Source organism: Epinephelus fuscoguttatus, linkage group LG10, assembly GCF_011397635.1.
Source record: "Epinephelus fuscoguttatus linkage group LG10, E.fuscoguttatus.final_Chr_v1".
Taxonomy (NCBI): domain Eukaryota; kingdom Metazoa; phylum Chordata; class Actinopteri; order Perciformes; family Serranidae; genus Epinephelus; species Epinephelus fuscoguttatus.
In genome coordinates, this window is record NC_064761.1 from 8,613,394 (window position 1) to 8,640,040 (window position 26,647).

Below are 26,647 nucleotides of genomic sequence, written 5' to 3' on the forward strand. Positions count from 1 at the left end.
TCACTCCCAAAGAGAACCTCAACATCTTCATCTCTGCTACCTCCAGCTCTGCCTCCTGTCTTTTCCTCAGTGCCACTGTCTCTAAACCAAACAGCATCGCTGGTCTCACCACCGTCTTGTACACCTTTCCTTTTAATCTTGCTAATACTCTTCTATCACACGTCACACCGACACTTTTCTCCACCCGTTCCTACCTGCTTGCACACGCAAAATAAAAATGTACTGTACAGTACAGCAAATTAGAGCTGAAACAATTAAGATTGGTTAATAAAGTAGTCGATCAGAAGATAATTCATCTGTACTGCAACTAGGTTTGCAGGAGATTAGTCAACTAGTCAACTGATCGTTGCTACCTTCACTAATTGGCACCAGAAATCCTAAACTTATTGATAAAACTGTTATTGTTTCATTAAAGATTTATTTTCCTAAAAATTATTGTTTTTAATGAATATTGTTTGTAGTTAGTAGTTGTTAGTTTTGTAGAATAATGTGCAGTGTTCATAATGCATGGTACAAAGTGCCACACATTGTAGCAACATTTAAAATACAATTTAATTATTGAAAAATGTGATTGACAAAGTTTCATATAACTTTTATAATAACCACAAACATTTTATCTTATAGCTTACATTATGCTCAATTTTGACTGTTTTGTGAGTGTTTTACTTTTAGACTAGTTGACTACTCTAAATTCAAACTACCATTTATACGTCAGGGAAGTTAGTAGTTAACTAACTCCCTGTAAATGTAACAGCTTTTATATTCCATTTATCACTGTCTAATCAAGCAAACATGGCAAATATTTGTTGGTGGCAGCTTCTCAAATGTAATGATTTATTGACTTTGTGTGTTTTATTCTTTATCCTTTTTCACTACATTTAATAGATCTAAAAGATTAACTGATCCATTGATAAGTAATTGAATAAATAATGACTTGGTTTGTCACTAGGAATAGCACCTTTTAAGTAACATGTAGTCATTTGATCCAGTGTCAGTATTAGAATGTTCATTAGTGCAGATAAAAGTGTAATTGTAAGTTTAAAATATTCAAATAACCTCAGCTCAGCTGACTCATTAAAGAACAGTAGTGATGTTTTTCTCTACACATTCTGAACTCTTCTCGTAGAGTGGAGCAACAGCGCTTTAACACCATGTATTTGTTAAAGTGGGCAGCATTTAGCTTGGGGGCATGATTTAAAAGCCAGTTTGACCTGTGAACAGTGGGCCAGCATCAGCAACAGTGCTGCTATTGATCAGAGCATTTTCATTTGGCAGTTAGAGTGTGGAGCTGTATAGAGCACTGTAATTGTTCATTTATTTTACTCAAGTTTACATTGAAACAGCTATATATTGGTATACTGCTTTTGAAAATACAAGTTAACAGGTGCTTTTCAAGAAGAAAAAAAGGGCAAAGAGGAAGGTGACAAAAGGCAATAGTTAAAGCAAGTAGTATTAAGTGTTCAGCCCGCATAACAAAATGTATAAGATCAAGGACAGAAACTGAGACTCTCAGAGTCCAACAGCAACAAGAACTAAAGCATGAGCACCATAAGCTGTCAGCTTAAACATAAAAAGAAAGTAGAGACAAAACAGCAGTGAGAGGACAGAAACCCTGATAATTAGGGTTGTCTATCTGGGCTTCTATCCTCTCACTGCCAGTGCACAAATGTGGCCATCCTGAGCCACAAGCACATATACTGTATCAAAGTTCAACTCTGTGTTTTATTTTTACATCCGTCTAATACGGTTAACAAGCTTCAGAGTCAGTGTGGTAGCTCATTAGAGTTGTCAGGTAGACTCAGCACCATGGAGATGTGACTCACTGCTCAGGCAGGTCAAGGTGAGATTGATTCAGTTGACGCAGATGTGGATCTCCATCACAGTACAAAGGCACAGAGATAAGAAACTCTATACGGCTGTACCGCGTCTGCTGATGCAGTAACGTGACTGCGCTGAGAAGGAGACGGTTCATGAGAAAGACATGCTCAGACTGCTGGCACCAGCAGATGGATGCTGTTGGACAGGATGGTTTATGGTGAGACAGATGTAAAGAGCTCAGTGTTTTACAGATAGAAAATAATCTGACAGCTGTACACACCACAGGCTGTCTAGCAGTGGACATGCTGCCATCTCTGATGTGACAAGCACACCTGTGGTCTCATGTATGTGTGTGTGTGTGTGTGTGTGTGTGTGTGTATGCATGCATTCACACATGTATTTCTGTCTGTACATGTAAGTGTGAGATGGTATGTTTCACAGCTTGACGTATATCTGAAAGTGCGCCAACTTGTCAGACACATAGAGGCATGAAGCCCATTACTGTCAGCAGCACATTGAGTTGTAACCTGCCAGACCTTTGTGCCCCCACTGAGCCCCTCGAACAGGAAGCCTTTCTGACTGAAACCAAGTGACACCTCCTCCCCACTGCACTTCTGTTTCTTGTGGCTCTTCTTAATGCAGTTGAAATTCAGATTAATAAGGCAGAGGGTGGAATGAAATGAGATTTAGTTCTAACGGTATGAATAGTTAAAACTATGACAAAGTAAAAATATCTTCATCTAATTAGACTGCACTGTGAGGACTCCTATTTTACATAAGGTTATGTCTTTGAAATACTGGTGTATTGATTTCCTCAGGATACAAGTCTGACATAACCTTAGTGAAGACTGCACTGAGTGCAGCTCCAGCATTTAAATGAATCATATTGTGTGCTACTTATACACCAACTCTGGACCATTATTAATTCGAAGACATACAGTGCATAACACGATATTGCTTCATGAGGCACAGGAATTACCGCAGCATCCTGCAATATACTCTGAGCTTTGATGTGTAAAGAATAGTAAATACACCCACTGTATTTCTGAGTTGCAATTAGGGCGACCGTGGCTCAGGAGGTAGAGCGACTCTGGCTCCTCCTGTACACGTCTAAGTGACACTTACTGTGAGACACTGAACCTCCAATCTAGATAGTTGTAGATTAACTACGATCTTTGTTTGAGTGTGTGTGTGACTGTCGCCACCACCAGACCAAGTCATAAATGAGAATGTGCCAGAGCAAATTAAAATGAACTCGCAGAATCGTCTGGTAGTATGAATGGGTAAATGAGAAGCAAAACTCTAAAGCCCTTTGGATGAAGGCACTATATAAATAGAGCCCATTTACCAGTCTTTAGTAACCCAAGGACTGAATGTAAGTAAGGTACTATTTTATAAGTTATAGTCAGTAGTTATTTGTATATTAAAGGAGGAGTCCACAGATTTTACACACCTTATGGTCAGTTTACTCATCAGAAGAAGCACACTGAGCCTGTGACAACAGTTGTATGATGTCTTCTGTGGCTCTAGAGGAAAACTGTCAAGTCTGAGATTTGCTGATGATTTCATTCGGGCTGCCCCTTAAAACTCAAAGATTCAAATCACTCGGAGACCCTTCATTCGACTGAGATTGTTCAAGTCGCACAGCTGTTTTTTAATTTTTTGTTTGTTTGTTTGTTTGTTCATGTCAGTAAGTGTGCAGTGCATTTCTGGGGAGTTTTCAGTCCTCTGATGTAGCTGCCGAGTGAGCGTTCCTCACTTCCACACTGCTCTCCGTTACGGGCAGCTGTGAATCCAGACTCAGGTTGAATCTGAGTGAGCTTGTTCATACCTGGTATTAACATGCCTTTTGGTGACCTGAGCACAAGTGGACAGCTGAGACAGCTCCAGCTGACCGGTTGTGTTCAGATTTTGTTACTGTCACCAGAAGGTCAGAGGGCCCTGCGGATGGTTATTACATCCACACTCTCGCTAGCTACTCACTAGCATGCTCGCTAGTCATGTCAGCAGTTGTGTAGGTATAGCTGGTGATATAGCTGTCGGCAGAATTCAACACATATCCCTCCACAGGGCAAATTAGTTTATGTTCACACAACACTCCGTACCACGTCCTGCACTGATGATGAAGTCCTTGTCGGGGATGCATCAGTTCACATAAACGTTACACAACAAAAGATATGTGGTCAAATGCATCCCACCTCGGCAAGTGGTTTGAGACACCAGACCAGACCACAATGGGTCTTGTTGACTGTTTACACTTGTATTTTGCACTGTCCATTTGTGATCAGATCACACAAGACCCATGTTAATACCAGGTATAAACAGGCTCAGTGAGACAGAGGCAGCTGCCCCCAGGGAAAAGTGGCTTTGTCTTGTCAGGCTCTGAAATAACATTATCTTTTGCCCTCTGCTTAAAGTGGTAATTTTACAGCTCACAGCAACTTCAAACGATAAAGTCTCTGGTACTGTTTGATATCGAGTGCACATTTTCAAGTCGTCATTAGTAGTAAACCCCCATAAGCTCAAACTCAAATTTGCTTCTATATTATATTACATGAACATCACTGTCACCCTGAATGTCACAGCTTTGACTTAGAGTGATCAAATTAACAACAGATAGCTAATATTACAAATTTGGGGTGTGTGAGATTTGAAAGATGTGAGTATGTATCAGACTCAGGAAGGAAGTCTTTAAAGAAAAGATGCAAAGAGATATGCTATCTATATCCATGTTAAATGTAGGATTCAGTTGCTTTGGAGCTCGAATTAAAATATGCGTATCTTAGTCTGTGCTGCTTGGCTTTAAAGACACCCTCCAATAAAAAGTTTTTCAGCTTGTTCACATGTCAGTGCTGTATTTTTTTAATATGCGACAAAACATATCATGAGCAAAATAAGCAGTCAACGCCATGGCTGAGCATTTCGGCTTTGGAAATGCAGTGTACCAGTGACAAGTCTCCATAACACAGATTCCAGACAGCCAGGGTGTCATAGGTCACAAACCTGAGGAAACAATCCAGTCAACTTGCAGGGTGGGGCTTTCCATATCATTGGCATAACAACACAGCACAACGAGGGGTATCAGAGGGGAAGCAGAAAGCAGGTGTAGCTATGTATCAGGATTTTGCAAGCTAGGTTTCACTTTCACTTCAGCTTGTCAGAGCTGGCAGGAAAACGTTTATCTAGCATACACAATGCATTGTTAGCTGTTTGCTAATGTAGTCAAGCTAACAGTTCATGTTCTGTATTCGTGTTAAGTTTCTAACAGTCTAGAGAGCGATGAGCAGAGTCGAAGATAAGCAGGAGCACTCAAGCTGCAAGCAAGCAACGGGTGGGTGGGGATACAGTTGGGGACAAATTTGCGTATTCATAGCTTGATACATATTACATGACACAAAGGTGTAGATTACGTTTAAGCCATTTTGAGGCATGAAGGGATTTAATTTTCATGTAAAAAAAAATGTATAAATGTGTAACTTTGTTGAAGAGATGACTTTTTAGGGGTTTATTCAATGCAAGGAAAGGAACTAACTATTCTTTTTTTCTTCATGTGTCTTCTGTGACACCCCACACTTTATTGAAGTGAACATTTAATCGCTGGAGCACCACATCTTTACATACAGTCAGTTTATAAACAAGTTGAGTCCTTAGCCAGTCTAGCAGCTCTGTGAGGCAACACTCAGACATGCAGTCGTGCTCTGAGCTAAATGCTAACATCAGCATGCTAACATGCTCACAGTGACAATTTCAACATGTCCATAAGCTAATTAGCACTAAACACAAAGTACAGCTGAGGATAATGGGAAACAGTTTGGTGAGGATTTGGTCAGAAATCATAGTACTGACCTGCTGGTGGCACTAGAGGAAGTCAGAGGATCACCAAAGTCTTAAGGATTCATCCCTAGAGCACTGTGGATATCTGTACCAAATTCAATGCAAATGCATCCAGTAGTTGTGTAGGTATCTCAGTCTGCACCAAAGCGGTGGACCAGCACATAGGACAGGGTGAAATGCCCATCCTGCATAATGAGTATTTACAATTGATGCTGAAGTAGAAGTAGGAAAGCATAAATGTGCTTACGTAAAATATCCGGATACTTCCTGTAAGTTAGCAATGGATGCTCTCCTGTGTCACTTTTGTATGTCATGAGCATCATACCTGCAGTCCTCCCACCTTTGCTCCCAGTCACATGAGACAAACTATAGGTCTCAGCCTGTGTGTAAGAGAGTGAGACTATGGATTTATTGATTAGCCCACAACCACCAGTGCTCTCGTCTCACAGCTCCTCCTCATTAGAGAAAGCAACAGCAGTTAAAGGGTGGTATGAATCCAGCCAGTCATCAAAATAAGACCGGTAGAGGAGAGAGTGAAACCTGTGATACTTGAGATGAGGAGCAAACATTGTCCTTTGTACTTGGTCCATGTTTCCACTTCAGTCAAACACTGTTGTGCATTCAACTGGCGTCTTCATGAAGCAGCTGTGTGTCTACATGAGGCAAATCCCTGAGGTTATGTATTTACCTGTAACAGTGATGAAACCTGACAAAGTGCATTTACTCAAGTACTGTAGTTAACTAATATTGAGGTGCTGGTACTTATGTATTTTCTTCTCGATTCCACTACATTTCATGGTGAAATGCTGTAGTTGTTGCTTCACTGCATTTATCTGGTAACTACAACAGTAAAGTCCTGCTTTTACATCTATGCATGAGTAATAATAATCCAATGATATAACAGATAGCAGTAAAACTTTTACGTTTAATACTTTAAGTACATTTTCCTGATCACACTAACATACTTTAACTTAAGTATCATTTTTAATGCACGAAGTAGGAGGTCTCCTTCCAGACAGCTGGCTTGTTCACTAAACTGTTCCCCTTTCATCTTGCGATACACAGCCTTGTACTTCGAATTTGAAAGCCTTCATGACTCATCGTCTGCAGTGAGGAAAATGCAGCATATGCTTTTGATCTGTGTTACGTAAAAGACATCAACACACACAATGTACATGAGTGAAATGATAACATACAAAGTAGCCTCAAACACACATGTCCAAGGCTTTGTGTGCCATGCACCTCAGCTCAGTGTTACAGAAAGGAGGGAGATAACAGAGTCAACTGTGATTAGACACTGACTCCTCCTCACTGGTCTGCACCCTGTAGCACAGTCTGTCACTGTTTTGACAAATTAATTTCATCCTTATTGCTTGTGAGCGAGCTCCACCCGCTGGCAGTGGTCTGTTACTACAAACTGTGACCCTTTGTTGGCCTCCACAGAACATAACCAACTGTCTCTCTCACAAGCATACTGACTCAGTTGTGAAGTCTTTTTTAATGCTTTCTAAATTTGACTTGCTTTTATCCCCAGAGAATCTTGAAGCTGTCATCAGTGCCTTTTTTACTTTTATTTTCATAAGATTTTAGATTTAGCAGAGAACATGAGTTGCACTACAAAAACATTTCACTACATGGGGATCAAAGTGCTGTCATGCCTTAGATAACAAAAAAGGAACTTTAGGAGAATGCTGATTAGATAAATGCAATAATTAGTGTTAATTTAGAGTTACAAATAATTACCATCCATTACATTTCACTCGTGTCTTTCTGTAAGTAAAGGGTGTACATCATCTTTTTCATGGGGCAAATTATAGCAAGTGCAAATCACACATGTCAGACTGCTTACAGTTGAGATCAAGATTGATTTCAAGATCCTATTGATTACTTTCAAAGTCGCTGTTGTCTTGTGACCTGGTTATATTATTACACTTCTAATTTTATATGAGCCTGTTTTGCGATTTAAGTCACATCTAAATATCTTTACAGTTTTAAATCCATCCCTTTTTAAAATGTAATTTGTGTTATTGTCTTAATTAGGGCTGGGTGACATGAAGAAAATCAAATGTCATGTTTTTGACCAAATGTCTCGGTATTGATATTACAACAGTATTATTGTGTTGACTGTTGGTGCTCTCACAAAATATTTACACAATGAAATTTTTGATAAATAACCATCAGTAATATGGACATAATGACTAAGTGGTTACAGGCAAATAACAGAGCAACTAGAACAGTCTGATAGGTTCAGAAAATAAGATCATTTCACTATAATGCAGCCTTTAAAACCAGGAAAAAGCCAGCACTTCCAATATTATGATATCCAAAATCTAAGCCAATAATCTCACATCACCGCATTGATATGATATCGATATATTGCCCAGTCCTAGTTTTAAGATTATAATTTTCTATTCATTTATATAGGCTACATTTAACACTTTCTAACTTTGTTTTTTGGAGTTCCATGTTGCTGGTTTATAAAGTAGATAATGGTGGGAATTTAAAATAACCATTATGTAAAATGCAGTACATTGTCTGTGTAGGTTTTGCTAGGAATAATGATGATTACTGTTGTTGTAAGATCACAGTTTCATTAAATAAACTTTACATTAAAAGTACAAAAAGATAAACTTGAAGATATGAGAGTGTAAAGCAATGCGATCTTCAAAGTAAAAAAAAAAGCTAAAATAAAAGGTATTATTTAATAGAAACCAGTCATCGAAAACTCAGAGGAGTTGGAATGTCACTGATGCTGAATGTTAGCTGCAAAGATTCATGTAAGCTAATTAACCACAGATAAATCATCTGTACCTCAGTTTGGGTTTTTAGAAGTCCTCTTACTTTATTTCCAGCTGCTTCAATCTCATTGGCTTCCACTGCGAGGCTGCGTCAAATTACAGCATGGATGTTTGCCGACGACATAGACTAAAACCGGAAGTGAAGTAAGGCTTCAAAATAAAATAAAGAAGAAGAAATTGATTTATAGATATGGAGTAACAATGATCCAGAGTAGATTGTGGACTTTGTTAGGATAAGATTAATCACGATTAGTGATACATTTTTGTCTTTTAAATGAAGTGGCGTATCATCCATTTTAATAACTATAATATTGTGCTCTTATTACACATTATAACATTATTGTTTGAAAAGCAGTGATCAGAACCCTTAAATCTGTGATTAATTTGGTTGTAACATAAGCAGCTGCTCCCAAATGTGCAGCCCTGATTTGGAGTAGCTGTGATTGGTAAATCTGAGTTGTCACACCAAATTAATAAATAGCTGTGCTCATAGAAGCAGAGAGCAGGCTGTTTGCACAATTAGTCTCATAGGACAACCAATTCAATGTCATGGCTGTATGAAAGTAAATATGTTGCAAAATGTAGACTTGATGTAAGAAATCTGAACTCATATGTTTAAATTTTCATTGTCTAAAATATTCACACACGTGCGCTGAACTGAATTACAAGTGCAAGTTCCGCTCCACATTTATCCCAAGAAGTGTGGCTAAGTGAAGGCCTGCAGGTTTGTCACTTGGTGATTTTGTGAGAGAGCATGTTTGTGAAGTTGCAGTGACCAATTTGAGAGATTGTAATCACTGAGTTGTGGTTGGACTCAATAATGGACTCAGGTTAGAAATAAATGATTATGAGTAAATATTGAATTACAAGTTTGCAGCTGCCATTTTATTTATGTAAATACCAATCTGCATAAGTTTGAATAGTTTTTCTGTGACTTCACATTCAGACCACGAGTGTGTGAATATCTTCTATGACTAAAAAATCCAATTTGCAGCAGCTCACAGCAGCTCAAGCTGTTATGTTTTATTTTGGGGGGGGTTTTCAGGGATTTCAAATTTAGATCACAGGTGTCTGAATATGTTATACAAGTGAAAATTTAAACATACAAGTTCAGATTTTTGCTCAACAAGTTCTCGCATCAATTTTACAAACTCCCGCAATTTGCAACACATTTACCTTCATAGGTATGAAGTCGTCAGTGGGTACCTGGCTGTTTACTCTTGTTACTCTTCATTTTGTACACACAGTGGGCATTTCCCATGGTTTTTCACTGTATTTAAGCTACTGCACAACACTGACAGAGAGTAGAGAACACAATACTGACCTCACTGAACTTCTGTCTGTGTCAGACATGTTTTTTTATGTAGTTCAGTAACTGAAATATTCTTGTAGTGGATGGTCTGTGAAGCCAGGTAGAAACATTACTTTCTTTTTAAGATGCATTAATTTTATTTCCTTCTCTTTGCACATGTAAAGGCTTATTGGTGTGACTCAGCCCGTCACAACTCCAGTCAGAAGAAGCAAGCAGATACATTTCAACCCAAAATTATTTTTTTTCTAAAAACAGTTTGTCATCATGGACGAGACAGTTCTACTCAATTTATTTTATGACTTGTGAGAATCCATACTTTGGCTATTTTTGACGTGTGCCAGGCATGCAACAAATAAGCGCCAGTAAAAAGGTTTATGTTGTGGAGACTATATATGAATCTACAATACATTTCAGTTTAAATACACTTAAAGGGACTGTTTTCAGTCTGGTGTAGAGCAGAGTTTATTTGCAGTTTTTCGAAGTATAGCTCAGTCAAGATACTTTTATTTTGTAAGTTGTAACCGGAAGTAGTAGTAGTAGTATGTTTTATTATGGCAGACTTGTTAGTAGTGGACAGAGCTGCAAACCAGTTGAAATCCCCCTCCACCGGAGCAGAGGGCGAGAGGGTCTAGCCCTGCAGTCCAGCTCAAACATGGCGGGCCGTGGAGGCGACGTGATGTGTTCAGGGTCCAGGTCCGGATCCGCCACCGACCGCCCAGCTTTAATGATGCCCGTGTCCGATGAGCAGAAACCGAGGAAGAGGACGAGAGCTTTCTGCCTGACCAGGATGAAGTCCCGCAGCAGCTCCGGAGAACAGCACCAGCATCAGCCCGCCGCAAACAACAACAACATGCCGTTCATGATCCACTGCCAGATCGGCAAAGAGATCAAGCACATCTGCAGCAACTGTCGAGGAGCCGAGCCGCTGGACGGTGAGAGGAGTTCAGTCTGTTGCTGCTGCAAAGACAAGGGGTGTTTATACTCTTCTCTTTTTAGATTACTATTATCATCTGTTGGTGGCCGCTCCCTGCCTGTCGGGGGGAATCTGCTCTGCAAGACCGGGGAGCAGCACTCAGATCAGCCCTTAGCACTGCTTGTATTTACTATATTTACTTTTCAGTCACCTTTTAAAGAACTTAGTGCTGTGCCAAAAGCCTGTTGTATCAATTTAGTTTGGCCTGTTTGTGATTTAGTTTAGATAAAGTGAAGTTAGTGTGGAGCATCGTTTCAGACTTATTGTTTTTAGCTGTGTGGTTTAGTTATGTTTCCCTACTTGCATTTGGGGCTGCTGAACTTGACCACATAAAAAACATGTTACTTGGCTGAAAAGATAATCATGACGTTTCTAATTAGTGGATTTGTTAATTTAATTCAAAAAGCTGTTCCTAGTAGGCATGCTAATATCTCTCACAGATGGATGCAGCCATGCAGAAAATCACTGAAACTGAAGTGCTTTGTAAAGACCAAATCTTATTTCTGAGAGCTGGCTATCTTTTTTCAGCAGTTATTAGTTGCAGTATATTTCTCTCCAAAAAGACCATAAAAACAACCAGCCGATTCAAATGACTTAATCGACCAAAATCAGGCTTGCAACTATTTATCAGTGTCATTGTCCATTAATCACTCTCAATCCATATTTGTGTAGTCTATAACATGTCATAAAACTACCTCAGGTGCGCCCAAGGTGACATCTTCAAATGTCTTGTTTAGTCCGACCAACCTTCCAAAACCCCAAAATATTCAGTTTGCAATAACATAAAAAGCAAATCTTCACAGCTGAGAATCTGGAGCACAGGTTTATTTGCCTGTACAGAAGAATGGCACATATAAAAGTATGAACATGGCTGCCGGTTAGTTGTCTGTTCATTGAGTAATCAATGTATGGACTCATTGTTACAGCACTGGTGTCATCACACTCACAGCATCTTGGGCTGCCCAGATCAGCCAGCTGTAAAAGCTGTCCAATCAATCAACAAGTTAATTTAATTTGAAAATCTCTCTCCAGTAATATTGTCTGTCTGCAGATCAATACAGTCATGAAGAAGAAGATTGCTTAAAATGTACTGTTGATTGGAGACCCAGAGATGTGACTGTCAACCTATCACTCGCTCTCCCACCACAGATCAATACAGACATGCCCAAGATTGATGCTTAATATCTATTTGCCTGGTCAACCCAGAACCCAGCCCAGTATTGAATACAGTTCATTCCCAGTAATAAGACCGTAAATAAAAATAACTAATCCAAAAACATGACAGGGCTGAGAACGTGGATGAGTCAGCTAATGGACTGAGCAGATTCGGTCCCGGCAGCGTCGACTCTTGTTTGGCTGCTCTGAGCTTGTTGTTGAGTGAGTCAGTGTTTTGAGGCAGCACTAAGAAAACAGACCTGGGGTCTGACCGAAAGAATGTCACCCCGCAGTGTGAGTCTGAGCCCTCTGACTCACTGCTGCTCTTGCTCCACTGCTGGGGGGTCCGACAACACCAGCAGGGACAGGACACCACACTCTGTTTACAGGGACACGGATGAGTCAGGAGGGCTCAAGACAAGACCCCTCAAAACCACCATGTAATCACCTCAGAAATGAAAACACTCTGTCTCCTCCTGACCTGAACACACTAATATGTTAGTCATTACGTCTAATATGGATGATATTGTAGAATTTTTTGGGCTTTGAGGGAAAAGTTCCTGTTATCTGTGCAGGGAAGGTTTTTGTGCTGTTGTTGTTGTTGTTGTTGTTGAAGGGCCTCTGGATGGTGGCTGCTGAGCTGGTACAGATTTGAACTGACATCCCTCATGTTGCAAGGCCACCTCGAGGCTGACATCCCTTCCTGTCTGCAGCTGCTTACTGGTTCACATTTATTTATTTATTTATCCTCTCTTACCACTGACATACTGGTCAGCTTCTATTTGTGGCCACCATTTCCTTGGTTCATTCTGCCTGATAAGCATCAACCCAAAAAAATTATTAAGAGTTAGATTTAAGTCAGGAACTTTCTGATCAAAGAATAAAGTAAACCTTAACACCAGCCTTCAGCAGTTGACAGTTGTTGATACTTGGAGCTACAAACACATTTTGTTTGGCTATATAACCTCAGAAGTCATGTTTTAGTCCCATTTGTCGGGTTGTTGTTGTCTGGTCAGCAGGATGTCCCCAAAAACAACATGACAGATTTCACTGAAGGAATAAATGTTTAGTTTTTGGTGCAGATCTGGAGCCAGTGGTGCTACCATGTGTCCTCTTATAACGCAGTCCCTCCAGGAAGTTGCAAGGTTGCGATCGCAACAATTAACAGAATCCCTGTGATATCTGCGCAACCTTGCAATTTTGTCCAGTCACTGCAACTTCACTGCAAATTTGATTATTTAAAACGAGTAAAATCCAATTTCAATGGAAAGCTGTGTGCAGTGTATTGATTTGATTTGTGTTTATCATGACACTGCTGTTGCAGGACCGGAGATCTCGGCCTGGGACGGAGTCACACACACAGTGACACTGTTGACTGTTAGCATCACACAGCTAACGTGACCCAACAGTTATTGACAGGTTAAACAACAGAGTTGAGACGTTTTGCTGTCGGTGTGAGATTGATGGCTCAGTGTCAGATGTTGACCGCTGCTGCCAGGCTTTTGCCCAAGTGGCAAAATATGATGAGTAGGGAGGGCATCATGTTGTGATGTGTCAGGTGGAGCTTTTTTTTTTTTCTTCAGAAGAGTGAAACAAAGTAGTTTCTCTCAATTCCTTGGTTTAACAAATGCATTTTTTTAATACTGTAAACACATATTTTTAAGATTTCTTTTCAAAACCGTTTCTCAAACGTATCTCATCAAATGCACATTATTTTAGTTGGTTAGTTTTTGTACAATTTATTTATTGTATCTTCCTTATTTTCTACCAATGCTTCTTGTTATTGCGGTATCCCCTTTGCTGCTGTAACACTGCAATTTCCCTTGCTGTGGAACTAATAAAGGATTAGGCTTAGCTTAAATTTGATACTAGACATAATTGAAAACGAACTCCCATACAGCATCTGGTTCTCACATTCTTGTAACCAGAATTTATTTAAAATATATCCTTGAGATTTAAGGGATTTTATTTTCTAGTTATTATTTTTGTTAGTCATTGACCACCTACTACTGCCTGTGCTAAGCCTTTTACCTTTTATAGCTGTATGTTCCCAAACTGTCAGTGTACATGTGAGTCAGAGCGCAGGATCGTTCTTTAAGGACACTTTGGATCTGATGGAGGATAGATGCATCTTGCAGAGGTGTTTGAACCTGCGACATTTCTGTCACATTAAAGGAAGGCACTTCTGATCTGCCTGCTTGCACAGGTTTCCACATGTAAATGTTTCTATTGTTATGTAGTATATATTTGTCTGTGAATATGTGTATCAGTGTCTGCTGGTGCTGGTGCTGGTGCGTGTTTACATCCACGACTGCCAGCTAAAACACTGCCTTCCTGTTTTGTTTTTATTTATCGCTCCTGGCTCTTCAGGCCTCGTGCTTTCGTTCTGTAGAGTCCGTCTCATACAGCAGGATGTTGTGCGTAGTGGGAAAGGTGTAATTTCAAATGAAAAAGTGGTGCACGCTGTATAGAAACAGCCTCCAGCGTGATTACTTTGAAACAACTCCCCATCGGGCCCAGAGAGCTACAGTTCAGAGTCAGACAGTGAGTGGAAAAAGTGGAGGAGGGAGAGACTTGACCTGAAGCAAGGTGTTTTTTTTTTGTTTAAATAAGTAGAAAGGGTGCTGTGTATATTCACTGTAACTCTTCTTGTTTACACCCCGTTTATGTTCCACTTTCCTGCATATTTAATTCGTCTCTGTCAGACTCGTCAGGAGGTTATTTCCTCGTTTGTGCCTCAGTGAGGCTTCTCTCTGCAGGTCCCACCTGGTTTAACTGTGATTACGAGAACAAGCTTTACCTGACTTGATTATGCACACCCCCCTGAGAGAATGTGTCCCCTGACATTTGAATCACAGACCAAGTAATGATCTGTTTGTCTTTTCAGTGGATTTAAGAAGCCCAGCATGATAACTGAATATTTACTTCCTACCTGACTTAGAGGTTACTTAAGGGAACTTAGAATGGCTTTACATGTAGAATGTGGCAGCTAAAAATTTAAAGCAGTTCAAGTCTGAATAGATTTTTCAGAGTACTTCTGTCATCAAAGACATGTGATGAGAAATTTGTAAGTGTGGTTTAATGTCATGTGACGAATGAGAATTCATTGGGGAGATAGGACATCATACAGCGGGAGGACATCTTGGACTGTAATTGCTGTAGCAATTATTTTCATTATCACTCAGGCTAATCATTTGGTCTCTAAAATTTCAGTAAACGAGTGAAAATGTCTCTCCCTTTTTCCCCAGAGTCCAAGGTGATGTTTTGTTCTGTTAGACAAACAGTCCAAAACCCAAAGATGTTCAGCTCACAGTGATATGAAACTGAGATAAGCTTCAAACCCTCAAATTTGAGAAGCTGCAACCAAAGCATGCTCAGGATTTTTGCTTAGAAAACAGATCATTAATATAGTAGCTGATTTGCTTTCAGCCATTCACCTGATCAATTAATCAGTAAATCATTGCAGCTGTAGGCTCAAAAGCAACCAAAATTCTAGCCAAACGCCTTAGGGCTTAACAAATGAAAAATACATTACATAAAATTAAAGACCCTAAAACTAATAAAATAACTTATGAGCCAGATGAAATTCATAAAATCTTCCAAAATTACTATGAAAATCTATACTCCCAACCCAAGACTGTAGATGAAGAAAACATTATACAGTATTTGTCGTCATTAGATCCCCCCTCCATAGGAACATCTCAATATAATAAATTAACAGCTCCCATCACAAAGACAGAACTGGACAAGGCTATCAGTAAACTGAAAGCAAATAAATGTCCTTGAAGTGATGGCTTCCCGAATGAATGGTATAAGATCTTTAAAGAAGACCTCACCCCTATTATGTTAGAATCATTTAATTGGACTCTAACAAATGCTGTGGCACCACCATCATGGAAAGAGGCAGTTATATCCGTCATTCCAAAAGAAGGGAAGAATAAAGAAAATTGTGAATCATATCGTCCAATCTCTATATTAAATGTAGATTACAAGTTATTTACATCTATTATCTCTAAAAGAATTGAACATCTTCTGCCCGACTTGATTAATGAGGATCAGACGGGGTTTATAAAAGGCCGTCAAACTCAAGGCAACATCAGGCGGACGTTGCATATTATAGAACAGATTAATAAAAAACATTTAAGTGCGGTCCTGGCTAGTTTAGATGCGGAAAAGGCCTTTGACAGGGTCTGCTGGCCCTTTCTGTACCGAGTGCTAGAAAGGCTGGGCTTTAATAGTCAATTTGTCAGGTGCATACAGGCTCTTTATAGAGACCCTACTGCTAGAATTAAAATTAACGGCCATCTGACGGGCAGCTTCAAGCTATACAGAGGCACTCGCCAGGGTTGCTGTCTAAGCCCCGCACTTTTTGCGATATTCATAGAGCCCCTAGCACAGAGTATCAGACAAAACAAAGAGTTGAGAGGAATCAACATAGCAAATGAGGACCACTTAATAGGACTCTTTGCGGATGACATTATTATCTATCTCCAGAATCCTGACTTAACACTCCCTAAACTTATGGAAACTTTAGATGACTATGGTCAAAAGTCAGGGTACAAATTGAATATAGCTAAGACACAAATACTTTCCTTTAATTACACACCAAGTAATTAAATTGAGGCAGTGAAAATGAACCTGATGCCAAGGTTGTTGTACCTTTTTCTGTCTTTACCTGTCAGAATCCCAGATTCACAGTTTTCACTGTGGAACAAACAATTATCAAGATTTATATGGGCTGGAGCAAGACCAAGGGTTAGATTTAAAACACTTCAAATTGGTCTAGCAGTTCCAAATCTAAGGGAATACTATTATGCCGCCCAGATGAGATACCTTGTCTACTGGTGCTCCCCGGAGTACCAAGCTACGTGGAAGCACATTGAATTGAACATGGCAAACTTTCAACCTCAAACCAGTTTAGGGGGGAAAAAAACATACAGACCACAAGGGAGAGAATTTAATCTTGGAGAATGCATTAAACAATTGGTATGAGATTGTTAAAAAATATAAACTAGAAGGAGACAGTAAACTTCTAATTTAGCCTTCTCAAACATCTCAGTTTAGTCCCGGACAAACTGACATCACATTCGCAAGGTGGAGAGATAAGGGGATTACAGCGATGTGTACACTCCTAGAGGGGAAAACTTTCAAATCCTTTGGAAAAACTCAAAAGAGAATTTGATTTAGATAATGGTGACCTGTTCAGATACTTACAGCTAAGACATTTCTATGAGACAGAAATCAAAAGAGGAGTTTCTGTGGAAGGAAACAAAGTGATTGAATTATTTATTAATGCATATAAATGTACACCTGGAAAGACTGTCTCTAAGTTGTATAGAGGTCTACAAAAACATAATGGAAATAACTCATTGTATGTGAACTCATTGTATGTGAAATCGAAATGGGAACTAGAACTGAACATTAAACTGTCCGAGAGTGATTGGCATTCTATGTGCAGAACTCAGCAGACTTCCACCAGCTCTAAAAGATGGAGGGAGTTTGGATGGAAGAATTTAATTCGCTTCTTCATCACACCACACATCAAAAATAAACAATTAGGTGAACAGCAGCAATGCTGGAGACATTGCAGGCAGATGAGTGCCAGTCACACATGTCTTTTGGTCTTGTGTAAAACTGCAGGGGTTCTGGGACAGAGTGGTTCAGATTATGGAAGAAATTTTTACATACAAGATAACCAGGGACCCCCGGATAATGTACCTGGGTTTGACCCCAGAAGGAATTGTTCAAAAGGAGGACCTGTACCTTTTCAAAATACTGACCTTGGCATGTAAAAAGGCCATAACAAGAAACTGGCTGAAAAATGACCCTCCAAGCCCAAGACAGTGGCTGGGTATTGTGGAGGAGATTTACTCGATGGAAAGACTGACTTATTATCTCAGAATGAAAGCAGGGACCCTGGATCGACAGTGGCACAAATGGACTGTGTAACAGAAAAAAGAAGGGTCAGATACTCAACAGACCTAATGGACAGTGGAAAAAGCCGCAATAAGAGTATTGTGCCTCACTTCCATTTTTTTTAATTTATTTCTTTATTTATTTATTTTTATGGTTTTAGTTTATTCTCCTTTTTTTTTATTCTACTTTGATTGTTTACCTTCCCAAGTTGCCACTGCATTGTTGTGCAATTGACTATGTTCATGTAAGGGGTGAAAAAAAAGGGGAAAAAGCAAAATAAAAAGTTTCAAAAAAAAATCATTGCAGCTGTGTACCCTATGTATGTGTTTTTTGCAAATGATATGAAGAAATGAAAACAAAATACCTTGCACTCATATATTTTGATTCTGCTGCTATGATGCTGTGGAGAAAAAAGAAAAATCACTGTGACAAACATATTTATTTGTGTGTGTTGTTTACCTGCTTGTTAATGACCTTGTTGTTTGTGTTCTGTTCACCAGCTGAGGAGGTGGAGAGGTTGGCAGCGATGCGCTCAGATTCACTGGTTCCAGGCACACACACGCCTCCCATTCGGCGGCGGAGCAAATTCGCCAACCTGGGACGTCTGTTTAAACCCTGGAAGTGGAGGAAGAAGAAGAGTGAAAAGTTCAAGCAGACCTCTGCTGGTGAGAACTGAAACACAACACCTCCATCATCACCCAGTTCCTCACCTGTTCCTCTGTAGTAATCTGCAAAGTAGAAAAATGTCTCCCTGTGGCACCTAGCAACAGTAGCACTGATGAATGGAGCTTCAGAGCAGGGGGTGATATAGGGGCTGCAGGAGAGATCTACTCTCTATGACTATCATTATATGAGGCTGGTAAAGCACAAGAAGGCTGCGGGTCAGCTGCTCCTGCTGCTGCTTCATCTACCAGACCATCAGCACTGCTGAGCCTGCCTGGTCTGGTTGGAACATGTTTTGGATTAGCCTCACAGTTAGTTAGATATTCACACTGTAATAATGATGTACATTAATGAACACCACAGATTGTTGAGGGTAACACAACATTGATAAATAGTCAACTAATTTGCATTGTTGTCCTCTGGGCTACTAGAGGGCAGAGGGCATGTCAGTTAACATGGCACACATAAACATCTCATAAATGATGGTGATTGTATGGATCTCCTGTGCTGCCGAGTTGAAGATTTCATTGAATGTTTTACCAGAAATAGACTTAATACCTTTTATAAAATTCCTTCCGAGTCTTCACTGCACACATGAAACTGGACAGATGTAGATGTAAACTGCAACTTGATTGGTTGGTGTATGCAGTAATTCAAGTGTTTTGTTGTTGTTGTTTTAAATGGATTTCTACTGAAGATCCAAAGGAGTATTGTGTAGTAATCATCATGAAAATATAGCAAACTGATCCACATGCCAAGAACTGTCATCCATTTCTCACTTTTTAAGAGATGATACTCACCAAGAAGAAATGAATACCTTTGTATACATATATGAGTGTATTTTTGTGCTTGATATGTGGAGTCAAGTCACTTATATATAGCACACAAAAAACAACAAATATTCACAAGTGCCCTCTAGGGGTGTAAATCACAACTTTTGTCACAAAATGATATTTTTGATTCTTTGGACAACAATATGGTATTTGCTGCTATCATGATATCAGTACCATTTAGATTCAGTTCAGGGGCCTGTGATTGATATGAGATGGTATCAGTAAATAGGAAATGGTGATACAGACGTGCCATGGGAATTTCAAAATAAAGGCGTTACCTTAAAGGTGGCAATATGTATTGATGTTTTCACTTTGCATCGATGAAATTGGATCATTGATCACTGAATCCATACATTGATCCAGATCGATGTATCGTCACCCCTCTAGTGGCTTCACAGAAATGAAAATAAACTATTTTGTATAAATGTGAAAATACAAGAGACATCTTCACAGAAAACTATTGAATAACAAAGACAGTTATGATAACTTTCAAAATAGCAAAGAAATTAAACTAATTTAAAAGCTAATTCACATTTATTTTACTCTGTCCAAACATTATGACTCAACGCTGTTAATTATACTGTTCATCAGACAAGACATGCAAACACAGCAGCTGTGAGGAGCTGATTGTTAACGTTCACCGCAGCAACAAATTAGCTTTAAATGGTGATTGTCAGTGTGCCACTGTGTTGTCCTTCTACATCAATGAAATCCATGTTAGCCCCAGTGAGGAAATGTGGATGTTAGTACATATGTCATGTGCTCGGCTACAATCTGCACTTGGCAGGAAATTGTGAAACAGAGGAAAGTGTTTAATTTGGCCGGAGAAATGGAAGCTGTTGTTGTTTCTCAGCTGGCTGAATGCTTTTCTATCCTGTTGTCACTGAGAGACACAAACACACAGCGGAGGGGTGAAGAGAGGCTTCCTGCAGCCAAGCTGTCCTCCCAGCTGTCACAGCAGGTTGCTTCCTTTCTCTGTATGCAAATAAATCACAATATACATTTTACAGCACACACACACATGCACACAGGTAGATGCAAGTTGTGAGCACCATGTGTTACTGCTGGACTTCTGCCATCATTCAGTCCAGGTGGTTTCAATTATGTGTGCATTCATGGATCATTGTGGTCTGATACAGAGAAAGTAACTACGCTTATTTGTATATTATATATATTCTCTTATGAGGCTGGGAGGTTTGTAGGGTTCAAAGCAAGAAAAATTATATCTATGAATTTCAGTTGTCTTTCTATGCATTCTGTAAGTTTTACAACCAAGAAAGTATGAGTGGCATGAATGGTGCAAGAGAAAGTCTAATATGGAAATGAACATATTTCTGTTTCTTTTTTGTTGATTATTTAGAAAGATAAAAACATCTTTAACAATGCTTATGCCCAGAGAGTGTATCACATTTTAGGAGGACTGACTTTTATCTTATGTTGACAACCTCTCAACCACTACTCCACTAAATATCTTATATATATACTGTCTTATTGGGCCATAAAATGTTAATATTTGGCATGTAGGTTCTGGTACTAGACAGTTATGGTTGTATATCTGCTGATATACTGACCTGCCATTTCCTGCCTGCTTGTTGAGTCAGTTACAGAAAACTACAAAATGCTGGAAAAAACTCAAAAATATTAATATTGTTATATTGTTGTCTCTCCTTCTGCAATAACCTCAGGTCTTTTGGTAATTGGATGATTTTTTTTATCAGCCCGTGTTTTGCTGTGGATAATCTTCACATGTCCTGCGTCCAACTCATTTAATGAGAAGGACTCCAGGCATCGTACAAACTGACAGAGACAAATGTGATTAATGAGTGTCTGAGGTGAAAGTCAAAAGCTTCCTGTCAGATAACTGTCAGAAACATAAAGCAGTTATAGCTATGATACTTAAAGGCAGAGAAATCAAAACTCGGCTTGACCTGATAGCGGTTGAACTCATGACAAGAAAATAAAGGAAAATATGAAAAATTTAAAGTTTAAAAAAGGGAAATAAATGAAATGTGATGATGGTTCTAAAAATGTGTAGACATGAAGATGGAGCTGTGAGAAAACTAATGGAAACATTGAGAAATAAGAAGATAAATACCAGTGATGGGAAGTATCAGTGTATCATCTGTATAGGATGTGCAGAAATATCTATCTTATATCTTATATCTAATGCTTTATTAAATTAACATGTAGTGTTTCACTTTGCTCATGCACTGTAGCTTGCTTATGTGCATGACTATCCAAATCTACAATGTGTAAAATGCACCAGATGAAGAAAGCGATCTTTCTTTTGAGAGTTGTGGCTCATCAAAAGCTAATGTTGTGCATTAATGCTTTGAGATAAAGACGATTAAATAAGGTTTGTGTATAAAATCACCATGCAGTTAGACATTGTGCTCCTCAGCTGCATGGCTGCAAACCTTTTGTGTTCAACACCTTTTATAATTCCACTCTCTCTGAGTAACACTGAGCTCGTGAAGTCTGTGCGCAGCTCAGTCACAAGATTATTACTGGGCAGCAACAATGATGGAGGCAGCAAACTCAAATTTGCTGCAGCTGACACATTTCTCAACACCAATGATGTTCTGAGTATTCAGTGCAAGTTGCCTGATGGTTTTCTGTTTGTTGTTGTTGTTTATTCGGTGTCATGTATTTTCTGCTCCCTCAGTGTTGGAGAGGAAAATGTCCACTCGCCAGAGCAGAGAGGAGCTCATCAAGAAAGGAGTGCTGAAGGAGGTTTATGAGAAAGGTGAGGCTCAAGATACAAAGGTGTTCAATAAGATGATTTTAATTTTGTCCTTTCATCATGCAAAAATACTGTCTATAGGTTTTCTAGTTACAGCTTCTCAGATGTGACTGTATGCTGGCTTTTCTCTGTCTAATATCATTTTTCTAATATATGGTGGTTATGGTCTGTTACCATGGAGGGGCTATAACTCTTTGTTCTGTTTGCTAAAATTAATATTGATGATTTTGCTTTTTTTTTTCAACATTTCATAGAAAAAATAGTTGTTAAGTTGAAAATGTATATCTTTGTTAAAGATTTTTTTTAAAAAAATTGGTTCCTGGATCTCGGGCTGCAACACTTCCTCCTCTGTTTTTGAATGTCTACCTGTCTTTCATCAACCTATTGTTGACTCTCCTCCTGCTCTTCTTCTCCTGCTCCTCATTCTCTGTCTGTGCAGACGGCTCTTCCCCAGCTGTACGAGATGAGGTGAAGATGGAAAACGGGCGTTCTCCGGTGCTCGGCTCCAGCCTGTCAGAGCCTGAAGGTACTGAGATGATGGAAGGAGCCGCTGCAGCTGTAGGTAGGCAGCAGAGCCGGGCACCACTGTTGCCTCATCTCCCACATCACATCATAGCATCTGACTGTTTTTTATTTCTGTGTCTCTTCTCCTCAGGCTCTCTGGAGTTTCAGATGCCAAGTGAGGGTGCTTGTCAACAGGACCACACCCAAAAGTCTACAAAGAAGTCCACTGTGTATCCAGCTGACAGCGCCGAGTTGACGCTCTCCAGACCTCCTACGCTACACAAACAACCTCCTGCGCTACCACCCAAACCCTTCAACAGGCTACCTAATCACATTACAGGTAAGTTTATATTCACGCGCTCATACTGTAACTGCATGTGTGGCACTGCATGCATGACTGATCCTTTCACATCCTCGCTCTCTGTGCAGACAGTGCCCCGGTGAAGTTGCCGTGTATGTCGGCGAAGTTATCTCCTCCTCTACCTCCAAAAAAGCTCATGATCTCCGTACCTGTAGGGAGCATGGAGCCCTCTCCGCTCGCCTTCCAGAAGTGCCCCCCTCCCAGCCATGCTCCAATGGGCGGGCACTCCCTGCAGTACGGAGCGCTACCCCTCCACCCCCCCAGCCGAATCATAGAGGAGCTCAACAAGACCCTGGCCCTCACCATGCAGAGGTTTGAGAGGTGAGCACCAAACTGTGGAGGTTCTGTTACAGACACTATTCTACTTTTAAATCTCTTTGAAAGTATTTTAGAAACCTTTCAGGTTCCTGCAGAAATGACTGCAGGGAAGAAAATACTGTTGTTGACAAAATATCACAAATGGGAAAGTCCGTGTTGTTTTCATCTCTCCTGGTCTCTTATTAATTGAGGCATACTACTTACATCACTCCTCTCCTCCACCAGCTCACACCTCCACATCCATCAGTATGATTGGCTGCCTGCACCCTAATTCTCTACAAACCCGGCTCTGCTCTAGGCAGGTGTTGTTCATGGAAAAGCTTATGACGTGGTGTACACCTGTTTTTTAAATTTTTATTTTTACAAACCACTCATTCATTTTACTCTGTTTTGATTCTACCTGCTTTTCATTAGCTTCTCTGCCTGAATGACCACAGGCGTTCTTTCGGTTGGTTTGTTTTGAGAGTTAAATACCAATGATAGATGACCAAACCGGTGGCTTTGATTGGTCGTAGCCGTGTCCGTGGACTTGTCTCCCCTGTGACACTCTCACATACAGCTGCTGTTATTTCACAACTGCACGCCACACTGAGCACACAGCTCTGACCTTTGCCCTCTCCCACCAACCTGCAGCTCCATGATGCACGCTGTTCCCACGGTGATGATCGAGTGTGACGACGACAAAGAGAACCTCCCCAACGAGGCAGACTACGAGGACCTGCCTGAGGAAGAGGAGGAGGATGAAGAGGAGGATGAAGAAGAAGATGATGAGGAGGAAGATGAAGATGAGGAGGAAGATGATGATGACACATTGTTTACAAGTAGGTGTTTTTCTTTGGGGTATGGAGCATCCACTCACAGTCGCCTGTTGATATTAATTAGAATATATAAGTATGAAGTGTAGGCATGTGCATGTATGAGCATACGCATTAACGTGTTTCCATGTGGTTGCACAGACGTCACACATGGCTTGAAGCCCTCTGTGCCGCAGTTTGTCATCAGAGATGTGAATTATTTATGACAGTACCATTATGTACATAGATTATTTATTTCATTTATTTTGCACAAGTAATATACACACAATGCATAATACATAAGGGAAGAAAAAAGGATTCATGCTGGTGAAAATGAAAACCCAAGACAGGTTTATAAAGATTTCTTACACGTGAAAAAGGTCACACTATAAGACAAACAATTAAAGTTGCAATAATTTACTTTATTTAGCCACTAGGGGGTCAAATACCACAAAGCCCTGAGATATTATCACATTGTAAAGTTATGGCTAACATGCTAGCAAACAGCTAATAGGTGGTTAGGGTTCCACTTGCTGCTAAATGCTTCACTAAAGCTCCTTTCCCACAGCACAAAAAACCTTCTAACAACCGTTAACGCTTCTTAATATAATGGGAAAAGTTAAAATGGGCGTTCACACCCAGGTCAAATGAGTCTGCAGTAATCACAGGTATTTATCGCCATTGACTAAGCACAACACCCGGGTGAGTGTGCTCATTTTAGCCCCTTAACTGGCGCGATGCAATGATGTAACGTCACAAAATACCATCCATCTCCTCCCAACATCATTCCAAATTAGTCTGCACCAACTTTGAAAGAGAGACTGAATAAGTAAGAGATATATAATATCTCTGGCCAGGCGTGACATCAAACATGACAAATCAAAAAAAAAAAAAACACCACACACACAGAAAGGCATGCTTGTCTGCTACAAAGCCAGGTACACAGCTCTGGTCTATGGCAATGGGAAAGGAGTATATAGTCTATTTTTAGCAGGTTTTCCTGTGTTTAAAAAAACTTGTGTACACACCCTAATTTAAGTGGAAAAGAGGTAAATGTTCACCAGCTAGCTGTTGATGATCAGGTACAGTGTGTTTATGACAGCTTGTTTACTGAAAACAGCTGCCTGCTGCTGCTGGAAACAGACAGTATCATGTGAGGGGCGTTTTAAGATGAACTTGACTGGTGTGAGGAGGCACACAACCACAGGGCAGTAATTCTAGTTTCTTACCATGACTGCTCGCTACTTTTAAAACTGTTTATGTGTAATGATTCACAATTAAAAGAAAAAAGCACTTAAATGAGTGAGCCAGCTGTTCAGATCATTATCTCCAATCCAAACTGATCATGAGACGGAGGTTCATTTGAGCCTGGTAGCCTTGGGGAAACACTGATATAAAAACAATAAACTGTAAAGAAATATGAACAACTATGACAAAAAAGCTACTAAAATTATGTTAGCTTCTGGAAGAAAATCTATACAGGTTTCTTGCAGTCAGATAGTTAGTTGTCGATAGTGAGTGGATAGTTCACTACAGCCTGGATCTGCATGACAAAGCTCACAGTGTTTATTATTAACACACCACATCCATGTTGCTTCTTGTTGTGATCATTTTAGGCACACTGGCCATGAAGGTTTTACGAAAGGACTCCCTGGCCATCAAGCTCAGTAACCGTCCATCGAAGAGGGAGCTGGAGGAGAAAAACATTCTGCCGCTGCAGTCGGACCAAGAGAGACTCGAGTCTCGACAGCAAACAGCCACAAAACTGACCAGGTGATAAACAACCGCCAAGCTACTGTTCTCTGAGATACCACTCACATCATCACGCACGTGTACAGGCACACATTACTCCACATGCAGGCCCAGTGACCTGCAGAGTGCTTTACCCCATGTTAGCAGTGATAGATGTGACCTGGCTGCTAAAGGGAGCAGATGATGGATGATGAGTCATAATGGAGGGAGGAGGGAGGAGGCAGAGCTCAGAGGGGTGAGATTAAAGCTGAGGAGCAGCTACGAGACAAGCAGACGTGAGGGAAATAGAAAGTGGAGTACAGTGTGTGGTATGAGGGTTGAAAGGGCCAGTCAAAGTTTAAGTGGAAGATGTAGGTGCAAAACTGTTCCCCAAAATAATCCCATAGCATAATCTCTTATCATTCGTTATATAGAAAACTAGCTATAAGAGATGTATAGCACAGTATCTTGTTTTTTTTGATTCAACAAAGTATCACTGGTCTGATATTGTTCATCTCAATAAGAACAGTATCAGACAAATATTTAGACAGCTGATTAGATCCACAGTTTTCATAATTATCTATGGTTGGTAAACTGAACATAGAGGTGCGGCTGATGATTTTTCAAGCTAATTTTCATTATTGATTTATATGTTAAGAATTTTCTGAATTGTTTCATTAAGAAAATTATAGAAAAATATGCCTATAACAGTTTAACAGAGACTAATTCCTCAGTTGCTTGTTTTGTTTGACTATCAGTCCAAAACGCAAAGATACTTTATACTCGATTTTACAAGTGTAAAGAAAATATTGATACACTTGAGTATCACGATATTGTTTTGTGATAGTGTATTGCTTCTAAAAAACAATATCAATTTTTACTTGATAACAGATT

At 39.9% G+C, this 26,647-nt stretch overlaps 1 protein-coding gene across 2 annotated transcripts in view; it reads left to right on the plus strand.

Annotated features, from left to right (window-relative positions):
- The window catches only part of phactr1 (phosphatase and actin regulator 1), a 42,013-nt gene that overhangs the window by 11,396 nt on the left and 3,970 nt on the right, over positions 1-26,647 (plus strand). The window contains exons 1-8 of one of the 2 annotated variants that reach the window (XM_049586968.1): positions 10,345-10,694; positions 18,307-18,471; positions 21,968-22,048; positions 22,485-22,607; positions 22,701-22,889; positions 22,979-23,231; positions 23,862-24,049; positions 25,639-25,795. In XM_049586968.1, coding sequence (XP_049442925.1) covers positions 10,415-10,694; positions 18,307-18,471; positions 21,968-22,048; positions 22,485-22,607; positions 22,701-22,889; positions 22,979-23,231; positions 23,862-24,049; positions 25,639-25,795 — 1,436 coding nt within the window. In that variant the 5' untranslated portion in view covers positions 10,345-10,414. Of the gene's footprint in view, positions 1-10,344; positions 10,695-18,306; positions 18,472-21,967; positions 22,049-22,484; positions 22,608-22,700; positions 22,890-22,978; positions 23,232-23,861; positions 24,050-25,638; positions 25,796-26,647 lie in introns of those variants that run through there. The other variant, XM_049586969.1, reaches the window with a different exon arrangement.